The sequence below is a fragment of the Condylura cristata genome, unplaced genomic scaffold (assembly GCF_000260355.1).
Source record: "Condylura cristata isolate star-nosed mole 26May11 unplaced genomic scaffold, ConCri1.0 scaffold00021, whole genome shotgun sequence".
NCBI lineage: Eukaryota > Metazoa > Chordata > Mammalia > Eulipotyphla > Talpidae > Condylura > Condylura cristata.
In genome coordinates this window covers 31,434,911-31,458,875 of record NW_004567122.1, presented here as the reverse complement: position 1 = coordinate 31,458,875, position 23,965 = coordinate 31,434,911, and the positions used below count along the sequence as shown (strand labels likewise).

Genomic DNA, 23,965 nt, shown 5'->3' with positions numbered 1-23,965 from the left:
TTCTTCTCTTATCGCTCCTCCTGTGACCTTTGCTGGTTACAGACACACTGGCTGGAGCCAGGTGGATTTGTTTGATTTTTGTTGATGGTTATTAGGAAGAGGAAGTGCCAGAAGGGATTACCTCAAGTTTAAACCTATTTCCAGCAGAGTCCCGGGGCCTTTAATTATACATCTTGGGTCTGTTTGGTAAAGGAGTGGTCAAAGATGGGCTTTTTATCTCCCTTGGAATCTTCTGTGACTGGCAGTGTTCCATCTGTGCCCAGGGTTCCTGTAAACTCCAGCCACCAGCTCCTCTGGGGGGGGGGGGGCGCGGCGGAGGGGAGATGGAGTGGAAAGAACCATAGTAAAATCACCGTTCCTGAGAGTCCTTGGTCATGTTATTTGGTTACCGACAGAAGTGAAGTAGGACTGCCAGGCCCAGAGAGCTGGAATCTCACTTTTGGGGCCAGGATGACTGCAGAACAGCATCACAGGTCAGCTACTAACTGAACCACAAGGATGAATGAGGACAGGCAAAATGCTCCCTGCCCAACCCAATCCACACTTTTTTTCATTCTGCAGATTTTTTCTTTCTTTTTTTACCTCTTGGTACTGAAACAGTAACAGCTGAGTAGATGCCCCCTAGGCCAGGGATCCCTACGTGTGGGGTGCGCAAGACACAGGAGGTCAGGTGATGCTTCGGGTGGGCTTCATCAGAGCTGATTTTCCCAGTATGCTCCATCATGTACTGATTACAGGTTGTTACAGATCTAACACTAGAACTTTAACATGTAAAATACAACTTCTGAAGAAAAGATGAGGGTGCTGAGTTATGGAGAGTCTTGGCACTTTCTTGGTATAACAACAAAGTCAGGAAACTAGGAATTATTCTTTAGCTGCTAATATTAAGGACACTGCAAATGTAGATCAAATGCATACACAATTTCAGACAATGAGACTCCAAATTTCACTTTATTTTATGCCCTGGTTGGGGGTGGGGGTAGCAGTTGGGAGAAGGTATATGGAAATTAGGGAGGAACATTCAATTAGAATGGAAACAAGGCAAATGGAATTTAGTCAGAGGCCTCCTTCATGGAGACCCTGAGACTCCTTACTACCCAAATTCAGCTCCCAGCAAGACATTTTCTTCTAAACCACCACTATCCCAGCTATTTCCTTCAGCAGGAGCACACAAACTGAATATGGATTCTTGCCTAGCCCTGTAATCCTCCAACCCCCCTCAAAGCAAATTAAGACATACTCTTTCTCTGCAGACTGATACTTCATCAGAGCAATTAAAACAGACCCTAGAAGATACAGGAAAAGGTCTCCACCAGAAAAACACCTCCCCTGGAGTCAGGGCAGCCCCTCTGAGGCTCCTTACACTATGCATGCGCCGGGCCCAGGATTACCCACAATTCTGCTGCCAATAGAGATGTGCAGTTTGTACATCTTACATCAGGGATTTCCAAATTAGGGTACCAATACACTGATGGATGATGTAATACACTGATGGATGATGTTTGGTGGGACATAACATTTATCATGGTGATAATTAAACATTTCTTTTAGCCCATCAAATGGCTACTTCTTGGTTATTGTTTATGATGAACAGCAAATTCAATAAAATTTAATACAATTTTCATTAAATAGTAACTTCATAATATAGGTAAAAATTCATGAAGTTGATTTTAGGTGACTAAAGTTTGGGACAATTCTGTGCAAGTTAGACAAATGAGCCAATGTACATGAAAATCTTGGACAAATGTGTCAAAACACAGGCAGCTTTCGATGGTGCTAAGAGCTACAGGATCAGCACACTCAGGTTCAGATCCTAGCTTTGATTTAGTTTGTGACCTTGGACAAACTGCAACTCTCTTAGATTCAATTTCTTCGTAGAAAATAGAAATCAAAATTGCTGTATCATAAGATTATTCTGAGAAGGAAATTAGGTAATATAGCTGTTTCTCAAACAGTGTTGCTGATTTAATATTCTTTCATTACGTTGATAAAAGCAAAAAAGCATTGAATGAAACAATGTCATTGGCGAACCCACTTTAGTTGGTTCTTTTTCCTTTGTCTTTTGTTGTTTTGCCTATAGTCACAATTTCCAACCTATCAAAGACATTTAAGTGAAGACTTATTTTAAGTAAACATACTAAGCACAGCACCCAGCGTAAAGAGTACTTAGAACCTACCAGTTCTGCTAACTTGGATTTCAATAGCACACTGAAAGCTGATCAAGAGCCAAACAACCAGCTGTGAACCACCAGGTCAAGAGACCCCCCGGAGCCCACATGTCCAGTTTTATCCCAACCTGGCTGCTCAGCTCCACTGTCAAGTCCCAGCGTGATTCTCATTGGTATTGATGGGATTTGTAGTTCCAGTATCTGGAGTGGGGGTGGAGCACATGAAACCTGTACCTGTTACAGTAGGAGTTAAGTCTTAGAAACAGAAAGGACTCATTTCTCAAGCAGGTGACCCATCCACCTGTTCTGAAGACTACCTGCTTTCCAAGCAGATATAGTCTGCACCTATAGACAAACACATTTGGTCCTTTGGGCCACAAATTCACTCCCAGAACAATATGCATTTAAAAATATTAGCAAATGCCAGAATTGCATGCAATTTCAAGGTGTTCACAGTTGACACTTAACCACTTCCTAAGCTGACTACAGACCTGGTAAGCTATGGGGGGAGCCAGGTTCACAGGAAGTCTCCATATGCTTCCATGTCAGGAAGGCCTGAAGTCACACCACCTTCCGGGAACATGTCTAAGCTAGGTTCTTGAGGTACCTCTAAATACAAAAGCCACTACAGCTTCAGCAGCAGAAAGCAAAGTTCTGGGGGATCCCCTAAATCCAACACTCCCTCCCAAAAGTCCCCTCCCCCAACACACACACTCAATAACTGGTTGGTTCTCCTTGCCCTATCTCAGCATAGTACAGCTGGCCTTGCCATTTTTAACTCAGTGCTGATGGAGCTGGGTAAACTCAAGGGACTAGCAAATGTACATGGAAAACCATCGGCCTGATAAGCTGCTGATATGGTGTGCCTGTGCTTCCGCCAGTTCTATTTAAACACTGATAGACCCCTGGGCAAACAAGAAACCTTTTGTGCTCTGAGCATCCACAACTGCCATCCGGAGTCCATTCTGGACATGGCTATGGCACAAAGTAGGCGGAGAGGGGGTGGGAGAGAGGTGAAATTTCTGCACTTTATCAGATAAATGCACACAAGTTGATCTTCAATTCTGGGGCTCAGAATCTTTCTCCCTTTCCTGCCCACCTCACAGCAATTTCTTCAAAATAGAAATTGAGAAAACTGTTTTTAGAAAACTCCCCATGATCCATCAAGCAGGACATGTGGGCTTATTCAAGTCAGGACCAGCCCACATCACACTGGTTAACAGATGAAAACCTCCTCTCACAAAGCAGCAAGGACGGGGAAGGTGGTTTATTTGCATGCACTAAAGTAAACCAAAAAGGGTGTCAAGGTCAAGCCCAAAGAAACTCTAAGAGAACTGAATGTGCTATTTAGTAGATAGCATTTGTAAAGCAAGAGTTTTGAATTTAAATTTCTTTCTTGAACAGTAAATAGATTAGAGCATGGCCCCTCTAAATATGACTTTTCTAGACTGTCAGTTTGAGCATCATCAGGAAGCATGTTACAAATGCAGAATGCTGGGCCCCAGACAAGACTTCCTAAACCAGAAGCTACTTCTTAACGAGAGCCCCAGGCAATTCATGTGCATGTTATAGTTTGAGAAGCACTGGCTAGACTGTAAAGCTCCTGGAAAGGTGTATTAAAAGAAAGTAAAAGATAATAAATGGTTACTTTTCAGGTTTACAACAGACCTTAACCTAAATATCAAGTATAAAAAAATTAAGTTCAATTCAAAAGAATGAAATAATAACAGCAGATCTGTTAATATTTTGTTTTTAGCAGTTAGAATCTCAAATCTAAATGAGGAAATGTTCCTCACAAATAGCTCAATCCAAGTGACTTCAGTTGGGCAGCTTCAAATATCCTTCTTTGACATGAAGACAGGGTTATTCTTAGCAGCCTGAAGACTTACAAGCTCCTTCCATTAAGGTTTGCGGCTATACACCGTAAGACTAGTGGCATTTTAAGAGATTATAAAATGACGCCAGATTTAGCATCATTGACATGGGCAGATGTTAAAAAAAATCAGAGTTGGAATGTTTGTATAATGAACATGGATTATCTTTGAGAAAGAGGGGAGGAAAGAAATATTAATTAGGGGTCAGGAGTGGCTGGATTTGGGTGCCTGCTCTACTCAGAGACCTTATCCACAGAATTAACCAAGTTATGAACTTCTCCCAACTAGCTCCCTTAGTATATATGGTGGGATGATTACACTTTTTTTTTTAAGATTTATTTATTTATGCATACAGAACTGGGGTACAGGCCAGAGTTAAGGGAGAGTGAGAGGATTCACCAGAGACGGAGTGGGGAGAAGAACAGGCAGATGGACTGAAATACACACTGCTAAGGGAAGCAGCGGGTGGATTAGGAGAGGTCTGCCACGCCATGTGGGTCAGCTCCCTGGCTGGGGATCAAACTCATACTGCAGTGGCTGTAATAGCTTCATAGTGCTGTGCTTTAACCTGCTGTGCCACCAGGAGGACAGCACCGGGATGACAGCACTTTTGATGTTAAATTATTGAAGGAGTAAAACAAGTTGTGCATGAAAAGTATTATAATGCATTTGAATACTTGTCAAGTCATACAAATGGCCTGGGACAAAAAGGAGGCCAGAATTTCAGTCAACAGCACTCAGGAAATGAGAATCAGAGTTTACTGGGTTTAGAAAGTTTTGATGTGACAGAGTGATGAAATATTATTTGCCATGGGGGAAAGAGACTGTGGTGGGTTGGTGATGAAGGGGCAAGCAATAATCCCTTTTATAGTAACCTGTGAGGATCAAGCGAGTGTGTATACGAATATAAGGTCCTAGTAAACACATGATGGTATTACCAGAAAGGTCCAAGTAAGTCAGAGTCTTATCTGGGCTGCAGGAATTTAGAAGGAAGACTAGTTTGATGTTTCAGGGATGGTCCAATGACTTGAGGAAACAAGGAATGAGAAAAGACAGAATTTATTAAAGCTACCGTGTCCTAAGAAGATAATGTAGGTCCTGGCCCTTCCTGGTGACACAACAGTTTAGTTAAAACGTAGCACTGCAAGCTAGTTGGCAGCCCCTTTGTTGTGAGTTTCATCCCTGCCCTGGAGGTGACCACATGGCGTGGCAGACCTCTCCTGTTTCGCCTGCTGCTCCCCTTAGCAGTGTACTTCATTGATCTGCCTGTTCTGCTCCCCACTCTGTCTCTCGTGAGGCCTCTCACTGTTCCTATATCTCTGGCCAGTGCCCCAGTTCTGTATGCATAAATAAAATAAATCTTAAAAAAAAAAGATAATGAAGGTTCTTGGTTTCAATGGCAGGTTTAGGTTTCTCATGTCCCACTCTTGAATCTGATGCTAGAGCTGGTTGGAGAGCGGCAAAGAGCAAGGTCTTCCATGTGCCAGGCATTTTACCAACATCTTTAGAACTGAGAACAGCCCTATGAAAAAAATACTCTGGCACACAAATTAGAAAACCAAAATCTAGTCAGTGCAGGAGAATGACCCAAGACTACACATCAAGTAGGGAGCTAAGGTGTGCCCCTGAAGGTGTGCTTCCTCCAAAAGCTCTTTCCTGGTCTCAGACACAGCTTCTGACACGCACTCTAGCCCTCCATGCTGACGGGCTGCCCTCACTGGTGGTATTCTCTCCTTTCTTGGAGAGTATCTGGTTTTATAAAGATCTTTAGTGTCCTTCTGGTGAAAACTAAATGTGAGGCAGGGAATCATAATGTGAAAAATGTAAAACCGTTTTCTCACCACCATGCAACTAAAGCAGAGAAAATCCTGACATAATATATTTTGTGCTGGAGAGCACTCTGTCCTGTGTCCAGCCCAACCCCCTCTGGAGAACGGAGACCAGAGCCACTTGTGACCAGGGGCTTCTGTCTTGCAAGCCCAATAACCAGTATATATAGATATAGATATAGATATATAGATATAGATATAACCAACTAGTAGAAATGAATGCTTAACTTCGCATCAAGTATTCCATTTTGCATCAAGTTATTATACTACAAGCACAAGCCACACTATAGGCCAGAACATATTAGTTAAGTCCTGGTGAGCCACTGTACAGCAGTGCCACAGCTGACAATACTGTATTACATACTGGAAAAAAGCTGCTAGGAGGACAACATCTCAAGTGTTCTTATTACCTCTTCCTTCCCACCACCCCACAATACACATACACATATACATACATACATACATGTGGCTGGAGGAGTGCTAACAGCATAAATTGTGGTGCTGGTTTCATAGATGTATTCTTATTTCTAAACTTACCAAGCTGTATATATTAAATATGTATGGCCTTTTTACATGTCAACCTCATCTCAATAAAGCATTTTAAAATAAATAAAAAAGAAGCCAGACATAAGAATTTGTAATGTACAGGAAATGTGTTTCTCAAAAGTACAACTATATCACTTCTAACAGGTAATTTTCCAGATTACATCTGCAATTCTTTCTGAGGGGAATAAAATTCTGTGGATAGAGGTGAAGCCAAGGCCATTTGGAAGCTGAAGCTGTGGGGAAGGTGTCTTGGCTTTTCTTCAACTATCTGATGTCACCAAGCAGTACTCTGGAGGGCCAGCTTGGATAAACTTCTGACCTCTGTTTGGCCCTATGTTCCTAAAAATTTTACAGGAAGGTCACTAATAAACGAAGTGTGTAAATGCTCCACCATCTAGTTAAAAAATAATAACCTAACTGCTACTGGAGTTTAAATTACACTACATATTTTCTGGAAAACACATTTATTTACCTTTCCTTCTAATAAAATACACCCAGCAATAAATAAAAGGCAGTAAAAGTATCCACAGCTTGCTATTAAAATTTGATATGCTTTTAATGACAATTTTTAGTATACTGTTTTTGGATGGATCAAATATATTTTGAAAATTTGAACCCAGTGAGGACATGATTGAGATTGGCACCAACGTACAAACATAATAATTTGTCCTAAGAACAGTGTCAATATTCAGAGAATGTAAATATCTCCCAGAAAGATCAGACTACACTTTAAAATGGTCAATATACTGCTACCAATGAGTCACCTGTATAAAAATGCCACCATAAAACGAATTATTCCTTTTTTAAAAAAAGTTTAAATTACACTCTAGTGAACTTACTTCATCACACTCTTACATAAATGCTACAATCGAGGGAGAGGGGAGAGAGTCTTTGGAATGTGGGGGATTTTTCTTTCTTCTTTGTAAAGAAAAACTCAAGAGGGTATCCAACTACTTCTTGAAGACAAAATCATATGTAAAGAAAAATGACCTGAATAAAGAAGTAATTAAAAATCCAAGTCACTCTTTAAATGTATTTCTTTACTTTAGGCCAATCCTCTTTTATAGGGGCTTCTGGCAATTAGTTGGCAATCTTATCCTGTGAGTCTAAAGGATTACAGCAGCAGCAAAGAACAAAAGGAGCCGATTTGGTACACTCTTCCAGCAGTCCTCCTTTCTTAACAAATCAGACTTCATTTCCTCCAGGGCCCTCCTCACCTACCTAATCTCCTTTCTTCCACCCATAGTCCCTGAGGGGAAGGATTCTTCAAGGTACCATTAGGAATTGCCACCTGGACAAAATTCCTCCATAAAAAAAAAGGTTTGAAAACAGCACTAGAAAACAAGAAGAGGCTATTTCTCTTTCTTATTTTGGAATTTCTTAATTTTTCCATCACCAGCTTGCTCAAAAAATGTAGAGGTAGGTAGTCAGAAAGTCATTAGGTTTACCACAGTTTAGATACACTCCTTTCGCTCTAGCAGACTATTTAGGACAACGCTCCCAGAAGGTCACCATACCAAAGGAAGCAGAGCCTGGGAACAGCAGACGTGACATCTGCTGAACTTACTGTTCCATCTGTCACTGACATGGGCCACATACAAACCTCAAGGCTCTTGGGGACCTTAAGGGGCCTGCTAATTCCCTTCTTTCCTTTACCCTACACCATTCTGAACAAAGAATCTACCCTGTTTTTTAAAGACCCCAAGAAAAAGTCCATAATCATGCTTAGCCCGATAGTTAGAAGTGAATTTCCCTATGGCATTTCCCTGTTGATTTCATATACATTCTTTCGCATAACCCTACTGAAAAATACTGTAGCCATGAATTTTGGCAATAAAATAATTCTTATCAAATGCCGTGAAAATATTCTCAACATTGAAATACCTGCTTTGCCAGTTTCTTCTCTTCAACCTTCTTATGTGGGAAGAATATTGGAATTTCTCAGCAACCAAACCTTATTGTGTATTAATTCTACAGGATTGGAGTTAGAAAAATTTATTTCATACCTAAATCTACAGAACTACTAAATCACAAAAGGGTTTAGGTATTAACAGGTAGAAACCTACTATAGTCAGACCTCATTTTCTACATATAGCCTCAGCAGTAACTATACAACTACCAAAGAAAAAGGGGGAGGGGGGAAAGACTTTTCTCCTACACATGACCATGGGAACGCGAACCTAGGGACTGAGTCACTCAGTCAGGAAAAATAACAGACTATCAATTCTATTTCTGTCAGCCACCAGTGCCTATTTTTTAAAAGCAACTATATGGTACTAAATGATTCTAGCAAAAAAATAAAGGGTTGGTGAAAAAATCTAGACACACAATGGTTTACAGATTATTCTGTAATCCCAGTTAAAATATAAACTGGAAAGAAGTCATGAATGTACAAACCCTCAATGCTGATATTTGTAAAAAAAAATCAATACATGAAAACGCCCACCATGACCACTAAGCCCAGAGACTGCAATATACAGCCTGTGAAATGTTCTGTCAAAATAGGGCTGGTAAGGGCCCTCCTTGGTGGTACAATGGGTAAGGACACAGCACTGCAAGCTAGCCGCAGCTGCGTCAGTGCCAAGTTCGATCCCCAGCCCTTGAGGTGACTCACATGGTGTGGCAGACCTCACCTGACCCGCCTGCTGCTCCCTCAGCAGAATACTTTGCCCATCTGTCTGTTCTGCTCCAAGGCCCCTGCACCTCTGGCCTGTACCCCAGTTCTATATGCATAAATAAATTTAAAAAAAGGGGGGGGATGGCAAATTACATCTGAAATCAAACGATAAGGGTATTATTTTAGGCATTTCTGGCTGTTCTGCATTTAAGGATGTTTCATGAGGTATAATGATAGCTATAACAGGTTGCTCCAATCTTATTTCAGAAAGCAACATAGGGGGTGTGCAATGCAAACCCTCCCTCTGCAAGGGGAGAAATCACTGCTCCTCTGGAGTTTCAGAAGAGTCCAGCTGGGTTTTGGGTGGATACTAAGGGAGTTCTTCCTTACTTCTCTTAGTTGACAATGCTTTGTGTCAAGAAAGATCTATTGAGAGATTTTAGCTTTTGACCCATTTTCTTATTTTCCAGGCTGCACATACCAGATGTGAACTTTTCAATTAGTGAGTAACAATGAATACAGTCTTCTCAGGCCTCAGCTTTCAGGTTTTTAAACCTACATATATGCGTGGAAAAGTTTATGAAACATCTTATTTCCCACCTATACAAAAAACTAGCAACTTTTAAAAAATGTATTTTCAAATTTTTTCTCTGGGAGTTGATTTAGGCAGGTTGCATAGTAATATCATTCAATGAATAGAGAACCAGATTCATGGTGGGAAAGAGCCACACTTTTGTGTATGTCAAAATAGTCTTACAGCCCAGGGATAAATCCCGTGATCTCTCTTTAGAGTAAATTTAATTTTTAATTTTTTCTCATTACCACCCTATACTCTTCTCTTTTGACCCTTTTCCTTCCTACTTGACCACAGAAGCCTTGTTCTGTGTCCACTAGTTCTTTATTGTATTTTTGCTTTGGTGAACTGTCTATTACACATAAAAATCCACAATGCTTATTATTTTGACTTGCTTTACTACACAATCCCATTTCCTGTAAATGTCAACTTTTCATTTTACCTTATGGATGGATAACCTTCTATTGGGTGGATATATCACATCTTCTTAATCCAGTGTGCACTTCGATTGAAAAACTAGTAATTTTTCAAGCACCATGAATATACAAACCAGGCTTGGGAGATGTCTCATACAACTGCATCTTACTTTCAACCTGGATGAAATCTGCATAAATGCAAGAGAATTTTCTACATTTCATATATTCTGAATTCAAGAGGTTTACACTGAATTAATTATACACTGCAGTTTACATCTTATGAATTTATGACTTGAACTCAAGAACTAAAGAATTAAAACTCTCAAAATCAAAAAAGAACAATGCTATTTAGTAAAGAAAAAAGCAGATTTAAGTAAATACAAGTATCAGGGCCCTCCTTGGTGGCACAACAGGTTAATGTGCTGCACTACGAAGCTGTTTCGCCCGCTGCTCCCCTCAGCAGTATACTTTGCCAATTTGCCTGTTGTGCTCCCTACTCTGTCTCTGGTGAATCCTCTCACTGCCCCTGCACGTATTATGGCCTATACCACAGTTCTGTACATATAAATAAAAATTAAAAAAAAAAAAAAAGTATCAAACCAAAAACAAATGTATTCTATAATCACATATTCTTTGGGTTACTAGAAGGCTGAGATAATCAAAATGTCATGCAGTAGACAGAACATTTTATAGACAAGTGTCCACTGGAGGACAGCTTTCCACAGATTTTTGTAGATCATGTATAACTGCTGGTGTTCTTTTTAGAATGCGAATGATATCAAGTCAGTTTCTATAACTATCTTTTCGTCCTAAAAACTACTTGCTCAACCTAAAACTCTCCCCTTCAAGAATTCTTGGCTTATTTCTTTTTTGAGATGTCCTCCACTTCAGCAACATAACCTACAAAGACACAAAGTTTAGAGGCTATCTGTCAGAATACTTTTTGTGGGTACTCTTAATAACTACAATTATACACATAAATAAAAATATATAGCTATATGCAAAAAAGAATAGCATTAGTTGAACAATGCTCTCATTCAATCCACTTTCTCTACCTTACAGACTACAAATCCTATTCAGGCTTAAAAATATATCAAACATGATTTTAAAAAATGTGCAAACATCCATATAAATTTATTTTTGTTCTTATCAACCTGATCATCTCAGAAAGTCTGCAAGGTAAAATCCATAAATAGCTGAAAAACATCAGCATAACATGAAAATTATTAAACTAAACCAAGCATAGGTTTTACCAGGTTTCATCAAGGAAATTTCACCAAGAACTAAATTCAGGTAGTTCAGAAGAAACCTACCAGTTTATGAACTGCCTTTTCCATAAAATATCTCCTCATATTTTACATAATAGTCTATGCTCGGAATGTTTTAAGGTAAAATTCGATCAGGCACATGTGATTTTACATTGTCTATCATGCCAACTCTCAAGATAGTCAAGATATTGAGCAGGATTGCATTCAAATGTGAGGCCAGTTTCCATTTGTGAAGCCTATTTTTGTTGAGCCTTACCTCAAAATCTTGCCACTTCAGGCAGTCACTGAAATTATCACTTCTACTAGTCCTTAAATTCACTTTCAGTAGTTATTTTACCCCTTAAATGTAAGTAATTTATATTAAAAACAACTAAGTAGAATGTACTCTAGCATGATATATAGTGAAGGCCAAAAGAAATTTCATCTGTGCTACTACTGACTCATGGTGGGTCACATGAGATAATATATATTTAAAACAGGGGAAAAAATGAGATTATCATTTACTTCATGAAAAATGTCATTTAACACTAAACAAAATTTAAAGGCATTTCTTCTTACCCACTCTTATTGGTAAAGATAATCATTGTTATCTTTTCTTATCAGGTAAATTTTAATAACACCTTTAATTCCTACAAAGCAGTCTTTTCTGGGGGAAAAAAGAAGTAGCTACATGGAATCCTTTAAACATAGCTTTTATATTTCCAAACTGCAAGAGACATGGGGACATGGCGGACCTCTCTGGTCATGAGTAAGCCCTTGTTTTCCTTTAGCCTAAGGTCAGTTTATTCCATAAATTTTGGCAAATAACAGGGGCTGCTCAGTATTCCCTTTCAAATAGTTTAAGGACCCAGCCTTTATCTAAAAGTTATTCTTAATGAACCTACCAAAGGGAGACAAAAAAGAATGAGAAAAAAATGATCAACACCAGCATAAACATTTCCACCCTACATAGTACAGACTGTAAGTCACTTATGGTATCAACTAAGTACCAGGAAAAAACTTCTTAAGAACATTTAAAATTAGAAAGAAATCATCCTATGTACTTTTAAAGCATATTAAACTTAGGGTTTATATTTAACAAAGTCTTACATACCACCAAATATGTAGAAATAGGAATTCCAAATATTTCAGTTCTCTGAATATACAAAACCAAATAAGGCACAAGGACCTAAAGAATAAACACAAAGCAAGTCTACAATGTTTGAGTTAATGTGATTTAGGGTCCTTCTATTTTGCCTTGAGATCATTTAAGTTGTTCTCTCTATTGCATACATCCACATTTCTTCAGGCTGTTAGGCACATAAAACATTCTTGGCTATAAAACCCCCAAACTCTAGTGTTAGAATAATCTAACTCAAAAAAACATCAACTTTTATAAAAACTCCATTTATCTATGGCAAAATAAAACTTTTGAACAAGAATACATTACCTGTAAGAGTCAATAAGCTAGTTGGAATGATCACTGAAATGTCAGTCCAGGGGCTCTCAGTTCTCCTATTTGGCCTTCATACACTTCCATGCATCACATACTGACACCTCTGAACAGATTTTCTAAGCTGATCCCAGATGCTCATATGTTGCTGATAAAAGAACATTTGCAGTTCTCATACTATGTGAAATGCTGTTTGGGGTAATTATTTGATAATCTCACTGCATTTTTCTTTATGTTTTATTTGACTAAATGGAAGAAGGGGAAATAGCTGATATAAAAAACACTGGTCTCAAATTTTAACAGAACTGAGACAAGAATGGAAATCACAAGGAGTGAAGAGCATCTATAGCCTCAACCAAGTGTTCCAAGGACTAACACATTGGCTGTGTTTAAGAAACCTGCAGAAAACACTGGAAGTAAATTATGTAACATTATGTCTAAAACAATGAAACAGAACTGGGAATTCCAGAGTGATTTAAGATTTCTACAACTCCTCCCTATTTTAGTCCATTATCTTTTGCAGAACCAATTTCCACATACATTGAGTATGATATGAAAGAAGGAAACCTTTCTGGCTAGAAATGAAAAAAAACAAAAAACAAAAAAATTGGCCAGGGACCAGTTTCTAAGCTATTTACTGAATGATTTGTATGTATGAATGGAGATTAGAAAAAAATACCTTAGCAATCAACAATGCAAACCAAGAAATTACACACTAATCTACAGCAAGGTTGCTACACAAGAGACGTTTATTAATGTTCTGTTGTATTTACAGTTTTAACATAGCAAACCAAGGTGAATTACCACTTGGCAGAAAGCACATCATTCTACATTTATAACACATTGGTTTCTTCTAACACATTGTAAAAGCAAGTAGTACAGTATGTTAGGGATCATCTCAAAAGTTCCAAACTAATTCTTTTTTTGTTCCTAGTACCTAGTCCCCTCCCTACTCTGAGCTCCTGGCCTAATCATCAGGAAATAAAAGAAAGAGAAAAAAAGGACTCATATCAGTGTCAAGAATTTCATTTTAGTAGTTAAGCTGCATCTGTTTTTGTTCTTTCTATTTTATAGTGATAACACCTTTAGAATCCCTTAGGTACACAATACAGAACAATAGAGTACTGCAAAATTTAGAATACACTTTAAAAAATTAATGTTGATTATTTACCAATTAAGAACATAGTCCTGACCACACTTTAAATGTATTTTGCACTATGATTTTGCTTCCAGGTGTTCACAGTACAACTGAATACATTTCTTGTTTTATTTTAACAACAAATATGGGTTATGTGCAGAAATGCAGTCATAACAAAAGTTTTAACTTTTGAGAAAACCCCTTTAAAATGGCCAGCATTATACATATCTTACACTAAAATATTTAACTCCAAATTCTTTTTGAGATGGAAGATGAATAAAGCAAGATTGCCCCCTACTGACTATAGGGACAAGGCTCATGCTATTTAAAATGACTACAAACAATAGATAAGGCATTATTAAAACATCACAGACTGACTGCAAGAGCTTTTTCAAACATTAACCACTAATGATTCAATGATTACAGAATTCTGCATTAACTATTAAAATTTTACACCTAGGAACAAATAGAGAGAAATGATCTTTTTCAACAGTACTTTATTTTTTTAAAGCAGGTGATTATTCCTCTGTGTTCTGCATCTTGATTCACTTCCTGCAGGTGTTCTCTTGCTTCTTGAGAGAGAATTCATAAACGCAGGAAGGCCTTTGCCAGAAAACATCTGCCAGAGGAGGATATTGAACATTGAAATTCTAGTTAGCTTGCTATTTGGGCTAAAAGAAGGATGCAGTTACAAAAGAAAGCAGGATGTTTGCAGACGAAAGAAGACATTTTAATATAACTTGAAGATTACTATACATTGACATCACAGTATTCAATGAACATTAAAATTTCATTTGTTAAGGTTATTAAGGATTCTAGAACCAGAAATAAATTAAAAACTTCCTCTAAAACCTTACAGCACAGGGTTCTCTCTCCAAACCTCCTAAAAAAAACAATAAAACATAAACAGTGTTTCCTTCATCCCACACTTAATCCCAACAGCAATGACAGGAACTTTGGGCAAGAAGACAGGAGAATCCAAGTGCATAAGTAACTTTCTAACACACTTGAAGCTACTGTTTGTCCTGCCAACTCTGCTAGAGCTCATACAAGGAAGATTTCCAAAAAGGATGTTCACGATTAAAACTGTACTTAAGACCATGGCTAAGTTTAAAGGTGACTATATACTCACAGGTATCATAAATACTTCTTTTAAGCAATTTTTGGGGAGCATGTATAAAAAATACATACATGCAGCCCCAAATTTTATTATTCAATAATTACATGACTAAAATAAATGCTCTCAAAATAATATCCTTATATTTTGATAAATTTAATTTTCATTCAATACTTTGAGGTACTTCTGCACCTGCATGGTAAGTTAATTTGGCTATCACGAAAATAACTTGGGAGAAACTACAAATAACTCCCTATGTTGATGTTAGAAGAAAAACATTAGTGAGATACATTAGCTAATTAACAAATATTTATTGTGAATCTTCTGTGTAATATTACCTACCCTAGTGGAATTTGGATATACACACACATGCCCTTAGTTTCTCCATCTTTTCAAATTACTGCAAAGTCACATGAAACTCTTCAGATTGGACCACTGCACAATCTTTAAAAGATTGGCAAAAGGAAGAAAAACTAAAACACTGGAGGAAATCAACATTCTCTCTTTCAACTGTTAACATTCCCCCAAACTCTAAATCCCATTGTTTTGAAGCAAACCAATAATAATACTGACACAACTTTCTGTAGATTAAGAAACATCAGGATGTGCAGGGACAGAGACACAGAACTCTAAAAGCCAAGAAGCAACACAAAGAAAACTGCTAAGTGGAAACAACACAAAGAAAACTGCTAAGTGGACAGCTCTCCTGTCCACCCTGACTATGGGAGGTGATACTCTTCACCAGCTCCACCCTTTGCAAAGCATCAGAGGAGACGCGGCTCTTTCCCCAACCAGGCCAGCCTTCCATCCTCTACTTGCAAGAATAAGACAAATGTTCCTTCTTGAATGTTAAGTGAAACTTTTAAGCAGAAGTCCCACAGGAAACATTTCTACTATCTTGATACTTTAAAACACAGTCCAAACAAATTTGAACTTTAACTTGAGATGAATTTCCTTTAATAAATTAAGAGTGGCATTAAGGAAGAGGGACAAGATATGGGGACAGTTAAAATAGTTGATGCTTAGCAACTACAACTCTCCAGGTCATAGTAATTACTAATGATGATGAGCTTCATCTTCTGAATGTCAGGTCTTACAAAATTTTTCCCTTTTCTTTTTCAAATGAGATTAAAATAACAGGACTTAAAATCTATCATGCTTCATGTGTGCGAGAGCTTCATGTGCATAGGAAGTGTGAAATACTACTTTAATCGTGCTACCACCTAATAGCGACAGTCGCTAATCCCTTAATTACCTGGAAGCATCAGAGGAGGTGGTATTCCATAAAAATATTTTCCAGTTAATTGGTAAATAAGAAAAACTGTTAAGTGCTTTCCATTTTTGATGATTAAATATAAAAAAAGAGTATTTTTTTTTCTTGCTTCTTTACAGTCACATGCTTCTTGATGCCCCTGTGCCCAGCTCTAGCAGTTCCTTCTGGTTTTTCTTGTTGTGAGGTAATAAAATGGATTTTTTTTTTTTAAGAATAAAAGCTTTAATGAGTTCTGAAAGGGGAGCATGAGAGCTGTTCCTATGATAGTAGTGTAAGCTTTAGTGTTCCACTTGTAATATATACAGTGGCAGAGCAGGAAGACCTTTTTGGGATCATTTCAAGATTGGTAGGTTGGTTTGTACTATATTTTGGGTAGCCTGAATACAGCAGTCACTATTCTTACACCCTTTCCCAGGAAAATGCCAAATCTTAGTACAGCAATAATTAGGGTATTTTCTGCAATAGCAGTTATTTTTAAAATTCTCTACCCACACCTTTCTGGCAAAAAGTAAGCACACAGCTAGGCTTTAACTGGTGAGGTCTCCATCAAAGAATGAAAAAAATCTGAATGAAAGAAAATAAAATCTATATTCTATGAGATGATTTTCTAGCATATCTTCAATTTTCACTGGCCTAAAGAAAGAAAACATTCTACATTTCTATTTATATGGACAGGTCTTTTCCCTTTCAATGGACAGAGAGAGAGAATTTTATCCTATGGGATATTAAGGCTTTCAGATTTCCACTGGGGATACTGAAATTAGTGAGGAAGTCATTAGAATACTAAATGCTGCTCTGAGTCCCCAAACCCTTAATTTAGAGCCCTGAGCCCTCTGGGCATGTCAGGAGTGATTTCAAATCAACTAGAATATCAAAGTCAGGCAGAAAAGCAAATATACCCTTCCACTGGGGGATACGCATACACCTCTGAGTAAGTTTCTGACAGCATATCAGGCACTCACACTAAAGCTCCTGACTTCAAAATATAGGAGGTCCATAATCTCCCTTTTATAAGGATTGCTTACTTCATTATCACTACCCCAGTGATGTTTTGCTTTACAAATAGAATACTTCAATAAAACCTTTAAAACACTTTAGGGTATGAAAACAAAACAATTAATAAAAACCTTCACTGAAGCCCCTGACAGTAGAAAAAGTGGTTAAGTTCAGGGTTTCTCTTAATCTAGCTGCTAGATGTAGAAGCAGGATGAGGAAGGTGTCCAATCCCATAACAAAAAGGGAAATTTCCCTTTAAATGAAGGATCTAAGAATAGGTGGAGGAGTGATCTCAGTCCATTAAGAAATTCAGAGCTACTATTAAACTAGAAATACAAAATCTTTTTAAAAACAAATAGAATAGTTTAGACACCAAAGGATGGAAGAAAATCTTGCAGATGATTTTTGGATCCTGAGATGATCCAAGAGAATTAGCTTTTGAATTTGATAAGAGTTAATCTTAAGACTTATGGACATAACTATAAATTATAACCAAACACATAAAGAAAAATATGACATAATTGCATAAAAATGCACAGAAGATCTGATAAGACTCTTGAAGTCAGGATGTCTAAGACACATCATAGCCATTAGGGACCTGGGCTAGTTAATAATCAAAGTACATTTTGTCTAGACTGTGTGACTGACTCCACATCCATGACATGCCACACACTTTAAATAGGCAATAAAACATGCTCAGGAGGTGAGGTGGGGGCTGAAGGGGTGGGAGGGAATTAACGGGTACAGGGGAGGAGTCAAAGGTAAAAATGAAGTTTTTTTTTTTAAAAAAACACATTTATGATAATCAGTGATACAAAAAACTATCATATAAGGTTTATATTTTCAAAAGCTGCAAACTACGAACCATTTCTGGATATTGATTAATAAATGTACGTACAAGCAGAGGGGTTATCAGTTACAGATATGCAAGAATTCTAAGTATCTGGAGTTTTCTTTCAGCCACATTTTCTTTTAACTAATTTCTAGCAATAACCACGAAATAGTTTATTGCCAAAACAAACATCAATCCTTTTCTTAAAAAAAGAAAAAAAATCACAGTGGATGTTAGCTAGCCATAATGTCACCATTTTGCAATATATACAAATTATACAGCATGCACTTAAAAATACTGTCACATATCTAATATATCTCAATTTTTAAAAATATCTTAAAACAATTGGTACTCTTAATGACTAAAATTTTCCTTCAAATAAAATGTATATAGTCCTTTGACGATACAGACTTTAAATCAACAGAAGCCATTTTTTTTACTGTTTTGTTACAAGAAATGCATTATGAATATACCCTTACCATGCATGTAAGCTTATTTATCACTATAAGCATCTATTATTTACATTAGTGCATTTAATTATACATGGAAAGTGCTTGACACAGTATTTGACATATAGAAAAGTTGACCAATGTTATAATTACATCATGCCTGAAAAAATCTGTTATATTTAACAAATATATTATTTGTCATTCTGTTTATTTTTATTATTCCGTTGACTAAAACCTTTCTCATATTATTACTATTCTGTTAAAATCTCATATTATTCTGTTGATTAAAAACTTTTAATGTTGTCTCACCATCTGCTAAATTAAATATGGCTGATACTTCCATTCCTTGATGCACATATCCTGAGACCATCAGCAATCTTCAATTTAGAACTCTACTCCTAGCCTATGTAAACTATAGATTAACTATGATAACCCAACAACAAATAGAGAACAAAATGATGTTCACCTGGGACTGTGCATGTATTAAGCCATCAATCACATACCTGGATTTAAAGGGGTGTTCTCTGAATTCTTATTCTATTGCAAATGGGCTTAGCACTCAAGATATTCAAGAACAGTCCCAGTCTGGCTTTCCAGCCTTGATGCTCCAACTCTATTTTGGCTCTTCACTGTGTTAATTCTGAAATTCTTCCTACCCTATCTAATTTCTACAAGTTGAAATTCTAGCGGAGTTTAAGTTTTATTTTAATTGTATGCCCTTTTTACAGCCATGCCTGAGGCCTCCAACTGGCCTGACCCCTTGGCGTTGTTTTAAGGTTGCCATCTATGATCTACCAAGTCCTTACCAGTCTTAAGAAACAAAGACAAAGTTGAAGATGGACTATTATTTCTAAATATTACCAGCGAGGCCACTTTCTATTGTACTATCTTTCCCTATCTCTTCCTATCAGCAACTACTAATGTAAGATGAAGTCATCTTCTGGGATTAAAAACAAGTAGATCAAAACCTTTCAGGAGCTCTTAGTACTGTTGTAGGAGGAGAAAAGGGCCTTTCTTCCCTTCCTTCTCTAGGGTCTGACCTGCCTGACCATCAGAGTGGTAACATCAGAGTGAACAGTAAGGTACCAAGAAATCTTTTAAGACATGGAAGCCTTGGTGGATTTTTTCCCCAATAGTCCAGGCAAAAGGAGTTCCTAAGTTTCCAATGGACTGTCTCAGCTCTAGGGCTACAACAAAGCAGCTTGACCCAAGGGGCTCCTTCCCAGTGGAACTGATACATTAGTAAGCAGTTCCTCTGGAACCAGTACATTAGTAAGCAGTGGCTTCAGGATTCAAATTCAAAATTCAAAAATCTTGGACCCAGAGTTCCTGCCAAATACTTTAGCTCTCTGGTTATGAAGACCCTTTACTCTTCTGCACTGTCATGAGACAAAGTTTTCTCCTCTGGTGGTTTTTCTATCTTATCTTTATCAAAAGCTCTGTGTAAGACCACTCTTAACAAACAACTGCTGAAAATCAAAGAATATACTTTCACTATATTCCCTGCCATGGTGGGTACATTCTGCCATAAGTCGGAATAGAAAACTGTAAATGTTATTGCTTAGCTGTATTAGGGCAGAATAAAGTCTATTGGATTTAATACCTTTAATAAATAAAGAGAACTCTGGTCCTGGGGAGATTGGAGAAAGTTTCTGGCATCTTCCGAACTTTTGCATAATTGATAAATCCTCTGAGAAACAGCAGAAAGCCTAATTTAAAAAAGAAAAGTCAAAAATGAGTTGATAGTTTCCATGTAAATTCCCCTCCCCAGCACTACTTTGCTTTTTCCTGCTAAAAGATATTAACACGAGCAATTTCCATCAAATTTTCCAACCAAATATTCCATTTCTCAGTAAGAAGGAAATCTCAAAATTCAAATTAAAAAGTCTCTTTGGCACAGTCAAAATATAATTTGTCGAAAAAGGCAATAAAAAATTTACATTTGGGAACCTCACTGAGAAACATTATCAAAGCCTACCTTCTCAGGTAAAAAAGAAAAGTTAGAAAATTCACCGGTTCTTGTTATGGGATTTTTTTCTGTAGACAGTACATAATGTTGTCCACTAGATGTCAGGCTCTCCTTATGTACCACAGCATCAAATAGGGTGCATGCTGCCATTTATCAGGAAGTAAAGGCGTAAGACTGGTTTTGTACGGCTACACCAGAACCTGTACTTTCACAGAAGTTTGTACCTCCTGGAGAAGTCAACCAAAAGAGATGTGCCTCTTCCAATGGTAGCTCTGACAATGGTCCTCCTTCAATGAGAGCCCCTCATCTTAGACACATTTTAAAAACACCCTTATTGAATAATTTATATATTATCAAGCAAATCTGACCAACATGTTCAATTCATTGACTTTTAGTATAGTATTAGAACTGTACAACTATCACCATGATACATTTTAACTACTTTGAATTACTCCCTAAAACAATCTATACCCATTAGCAGTTACTCTCACTTGCTTGCTCCCTCCTCTCCAGCTCTTAAAAAATATACTCAGTTTTGGAAAGTTCTTGTACTCAGATAAAACTGAATTCTGTCAGTACGCAGAGTCATCTACAGTATTCAGTTCAGTGAATACCATTCGGTTTGGTGCCAAAAGCAACAAGTGTGTATGAAGCAGGGGTCACCACTCAAGTGCTGGGTGGAGGGATCCTAATGAACAGGAAGGGCATATCCTGTATGCAGGGGTTCAGCTACACCTCAGCTCCAAAGGGTAGGGGCCATGTGGGAAGGCTGGGTGGAGGGATCCTAATGAACAGGAAGGGCGTATCCTGTATGCAGGGGTTCAGCTACACCTCAGCTCCAAAGGGTAGGGGCCATGTGGGAAGGCAGGCTAATTTAATTTAGCATTACAATTTTTGAAGAAAGTAAAAAAAATTAATGTTTTATGTGGAACCCTCGCTTTTTAAAATGTTGGCAACTAATATGAAACTTCTGAAAGTAAGTGTGGAACAAACCAACCACAATTACAGACTAGATGTAATTCATGCCAGCTTAAGCACTTTGTAGACCTAGTGCTTATAGGAAAAACTCCAAGAACATTTGTTCTCTCTGCAAGACAAGTTCTAAAAGTGACTCAACTATTGGGTTCAAATACATGAAGTACATCCAGGGAATTCTCACCCTTTTTTTTGTTTACTATTATGCAGCAAGAGAGCAAAAATGATCAACTGAAAAGTTATACATTCATCTCCCATGAAGAAAGGAAATGAGACTACTGACTGTCTCTAAAGTATCTAAACTTTCAATAATCAACCTGTAAATATTTTTCTGGCTCAGGATCTGCTTGGACTTTATAGGTTTGCAGGAAGTGGGGAGTCGGCCTTTCTTTCAAAGACAGAATATATAGTCAAGGAACTATTTATTCCTCCAAAATAACGCTCCTGTAAAACACTTTTTTTATTAAGCGTCTTATTAATCAGAGAAGAGGGGGTAAATTTTGACTTGTTTCTAAGCAAAATCCAATGTCAGCAATGCAAGGCTCTGCCAGTCAAGGCAAATGATAGGTCCTGAATATATAAAGCACTGTGGGCACAGGTGCTACACTGTGCTAGCCTGACCCACATAGTACTGTCACCAAGAATCTTCACTAAGACGGCAACAAGAAGGCACAAAACAGGACTTAAGAAAAAGTGCTGTCACAGAAGCAGGGGAAGACAATATCTTCAACAGCTACAAGATGACCTCACTATTGTTTTTGCAGAAATGACAGCAGTGACAGAGGTCTCTGTTACTATAGCACATATATTCTCTTTATAAATGAAGTCAGCAATATTTACCCCAATGTTTACCACTTTGTTTAAAAAGATTTTAAAATAGAGTAAAATATTTAAGACCAACAATCTGGTGTTAAAAAGAGAGGAAAAAAAAAAGCTTTCTCCCCTCTGATAAGTAATTCTTTATTCTTACCAAGAGCAAACTAATGAATCTGGAAACCAGTAGTTGGCTCTTTGAGTAGTTTTGTTTACTAAGGCTATACATTTTGTTTTCTACTGACAGATTCAACAGAAGATGGGCCACATATACTCATGAGTACACATGGTCACAGTGGGGTTGAGTTTGTGAACTTTCTGACAATAACTCACAAGGGGAAATGTCCACAGAATATCGGTGTGCCCCCGCCCCCCGGTCACACCGGGAACATGAGAGGTGCACTTAATGGGTTAGGAAAAGCCCAGCACCACAGAAGAGAACTTTGATTATGACATGCATGTATGTTACTCTGATGGTGACAATACCTAATCTTTAAGAAACATTTTTTTAAATTTTGCTCATTATTACTAATATATTACAGCATAGTAAACAACATGAGGGTTTTTGCCTCAACATGAGTAATTTTGCCTCTAAAATTTAACATAATCAATTCTCTCCTTTACATTAAAAGCAACTTACCTAAAACCAGAAACACCCACCAGAGCCAGTACTGACCATCAAAATATCCAGGGAAATAGGTAGAAAACTGAAAATTAAGCAAAATATTTTATAGCAGCTTAGCAAATACAATTTCACATTTTAACTTAAAGGCACACAAAACACACAAGAGACAGCATACTGATTGCTGTCATTTAGTTCTGGCAATAATAAAAAATATAAATTTAAGTATTTCATATATTGTGGATTTAAAATGGTTACAATACATGCACTTATATTTCCTTTCGTTGAAAAGCAATCCTTGGAAATAGCTTTTGCCTTCATGGACTCATTTTGAGAGTGCTTTTTTTTTGCCCACATATTATTTGCCTTTTTCAAAATAAGTTTTGATGATGCTTTTCTTTACTTACCTACTATCTAAACCAGATGTGTAACCTCCTTTTTAATGGGAACTCATTTTATTTCTACTCCTGTTATGCCTTGACCTTGGAAGCTTTATCACATACAAAATGATCATCCCTTCCTGATTAATGGTTATTAAGAGCTTTTAGGTTTCCTAGCTCTTAAAGAGAAAACAAAAGAAATAGTTCCCTTTCTTCTGTTGAGCACTGCTGTTTTGCTGATTATTGAAACTGCCACAAACAGCTTTATTTATTAACCTGAGAGGGGGACAGCTATGTAAAAACGCTGAGCAGAATATTAGTTATTCTAGATGCTGTCAATGAGTGACCTATTTAACCTCCTTCTCAGGACTTATTTTCATTGGAGACTGATTTTTTTCCTACTGTTCTTCTGGTCACTTTGCTCTAGGATTACTTACAGCCAAAGTCATCCTAACTGGTACAAGTTGATTCAATTTTTAAAAATACAGTCAATTAAAAAATTTAGTGGGAAAAATCTGGCAACTAATTTTATCTGTTTTCTATTGAAGGTTTTTCATATTCAAGAGTTTTACAGTTTGAAAATTAGAAGTCTTTTATTTATTTATTTAAGATTTATTTATTTATTCATACAGAACTGGGGTACAGGCCAGAAATGCAGAGGGTGAGAAGATTCACCA

At 37.5% G+C, this 23,965-nt stretch overlaps 1 protein-coding gene across 1 annotated transcript in view; it reads right to left on the bottom strand.

Annotated features, from left to right (window-relative positions):
- Positions 1 to 13,451: 13,451 nt before the first annotated feature.
- Positions 13,452 to 23,965, bottom strand: part of NDFIP1 (Nedd4 family interacting protein 1) — a 42,113-nt gene continuing 31,599 nt past the window's right edge. The window contains exons 6-8 of the mRNA XM_004686833.2: positions 22,927 to 22,993; positions 20,133 to 20,238; positions 13,452 to 14,481 (exon numbers count right to left, since the gene is read on the bottom strand). Coding sequence (XP_004686890.1) covers positions 20,135 to 20,238; positions 22,927 to 22,993 — 171 coding nt within the window. The 3' untranslated portion in view covers positions 13,452 to 14,481; positions 20,133 to 20,134. The remainder of the gene's footprint in view (positions 14,482 to 20,132; positions 20,239 to 22,926; positions 22,994 to 23,965) is intronic.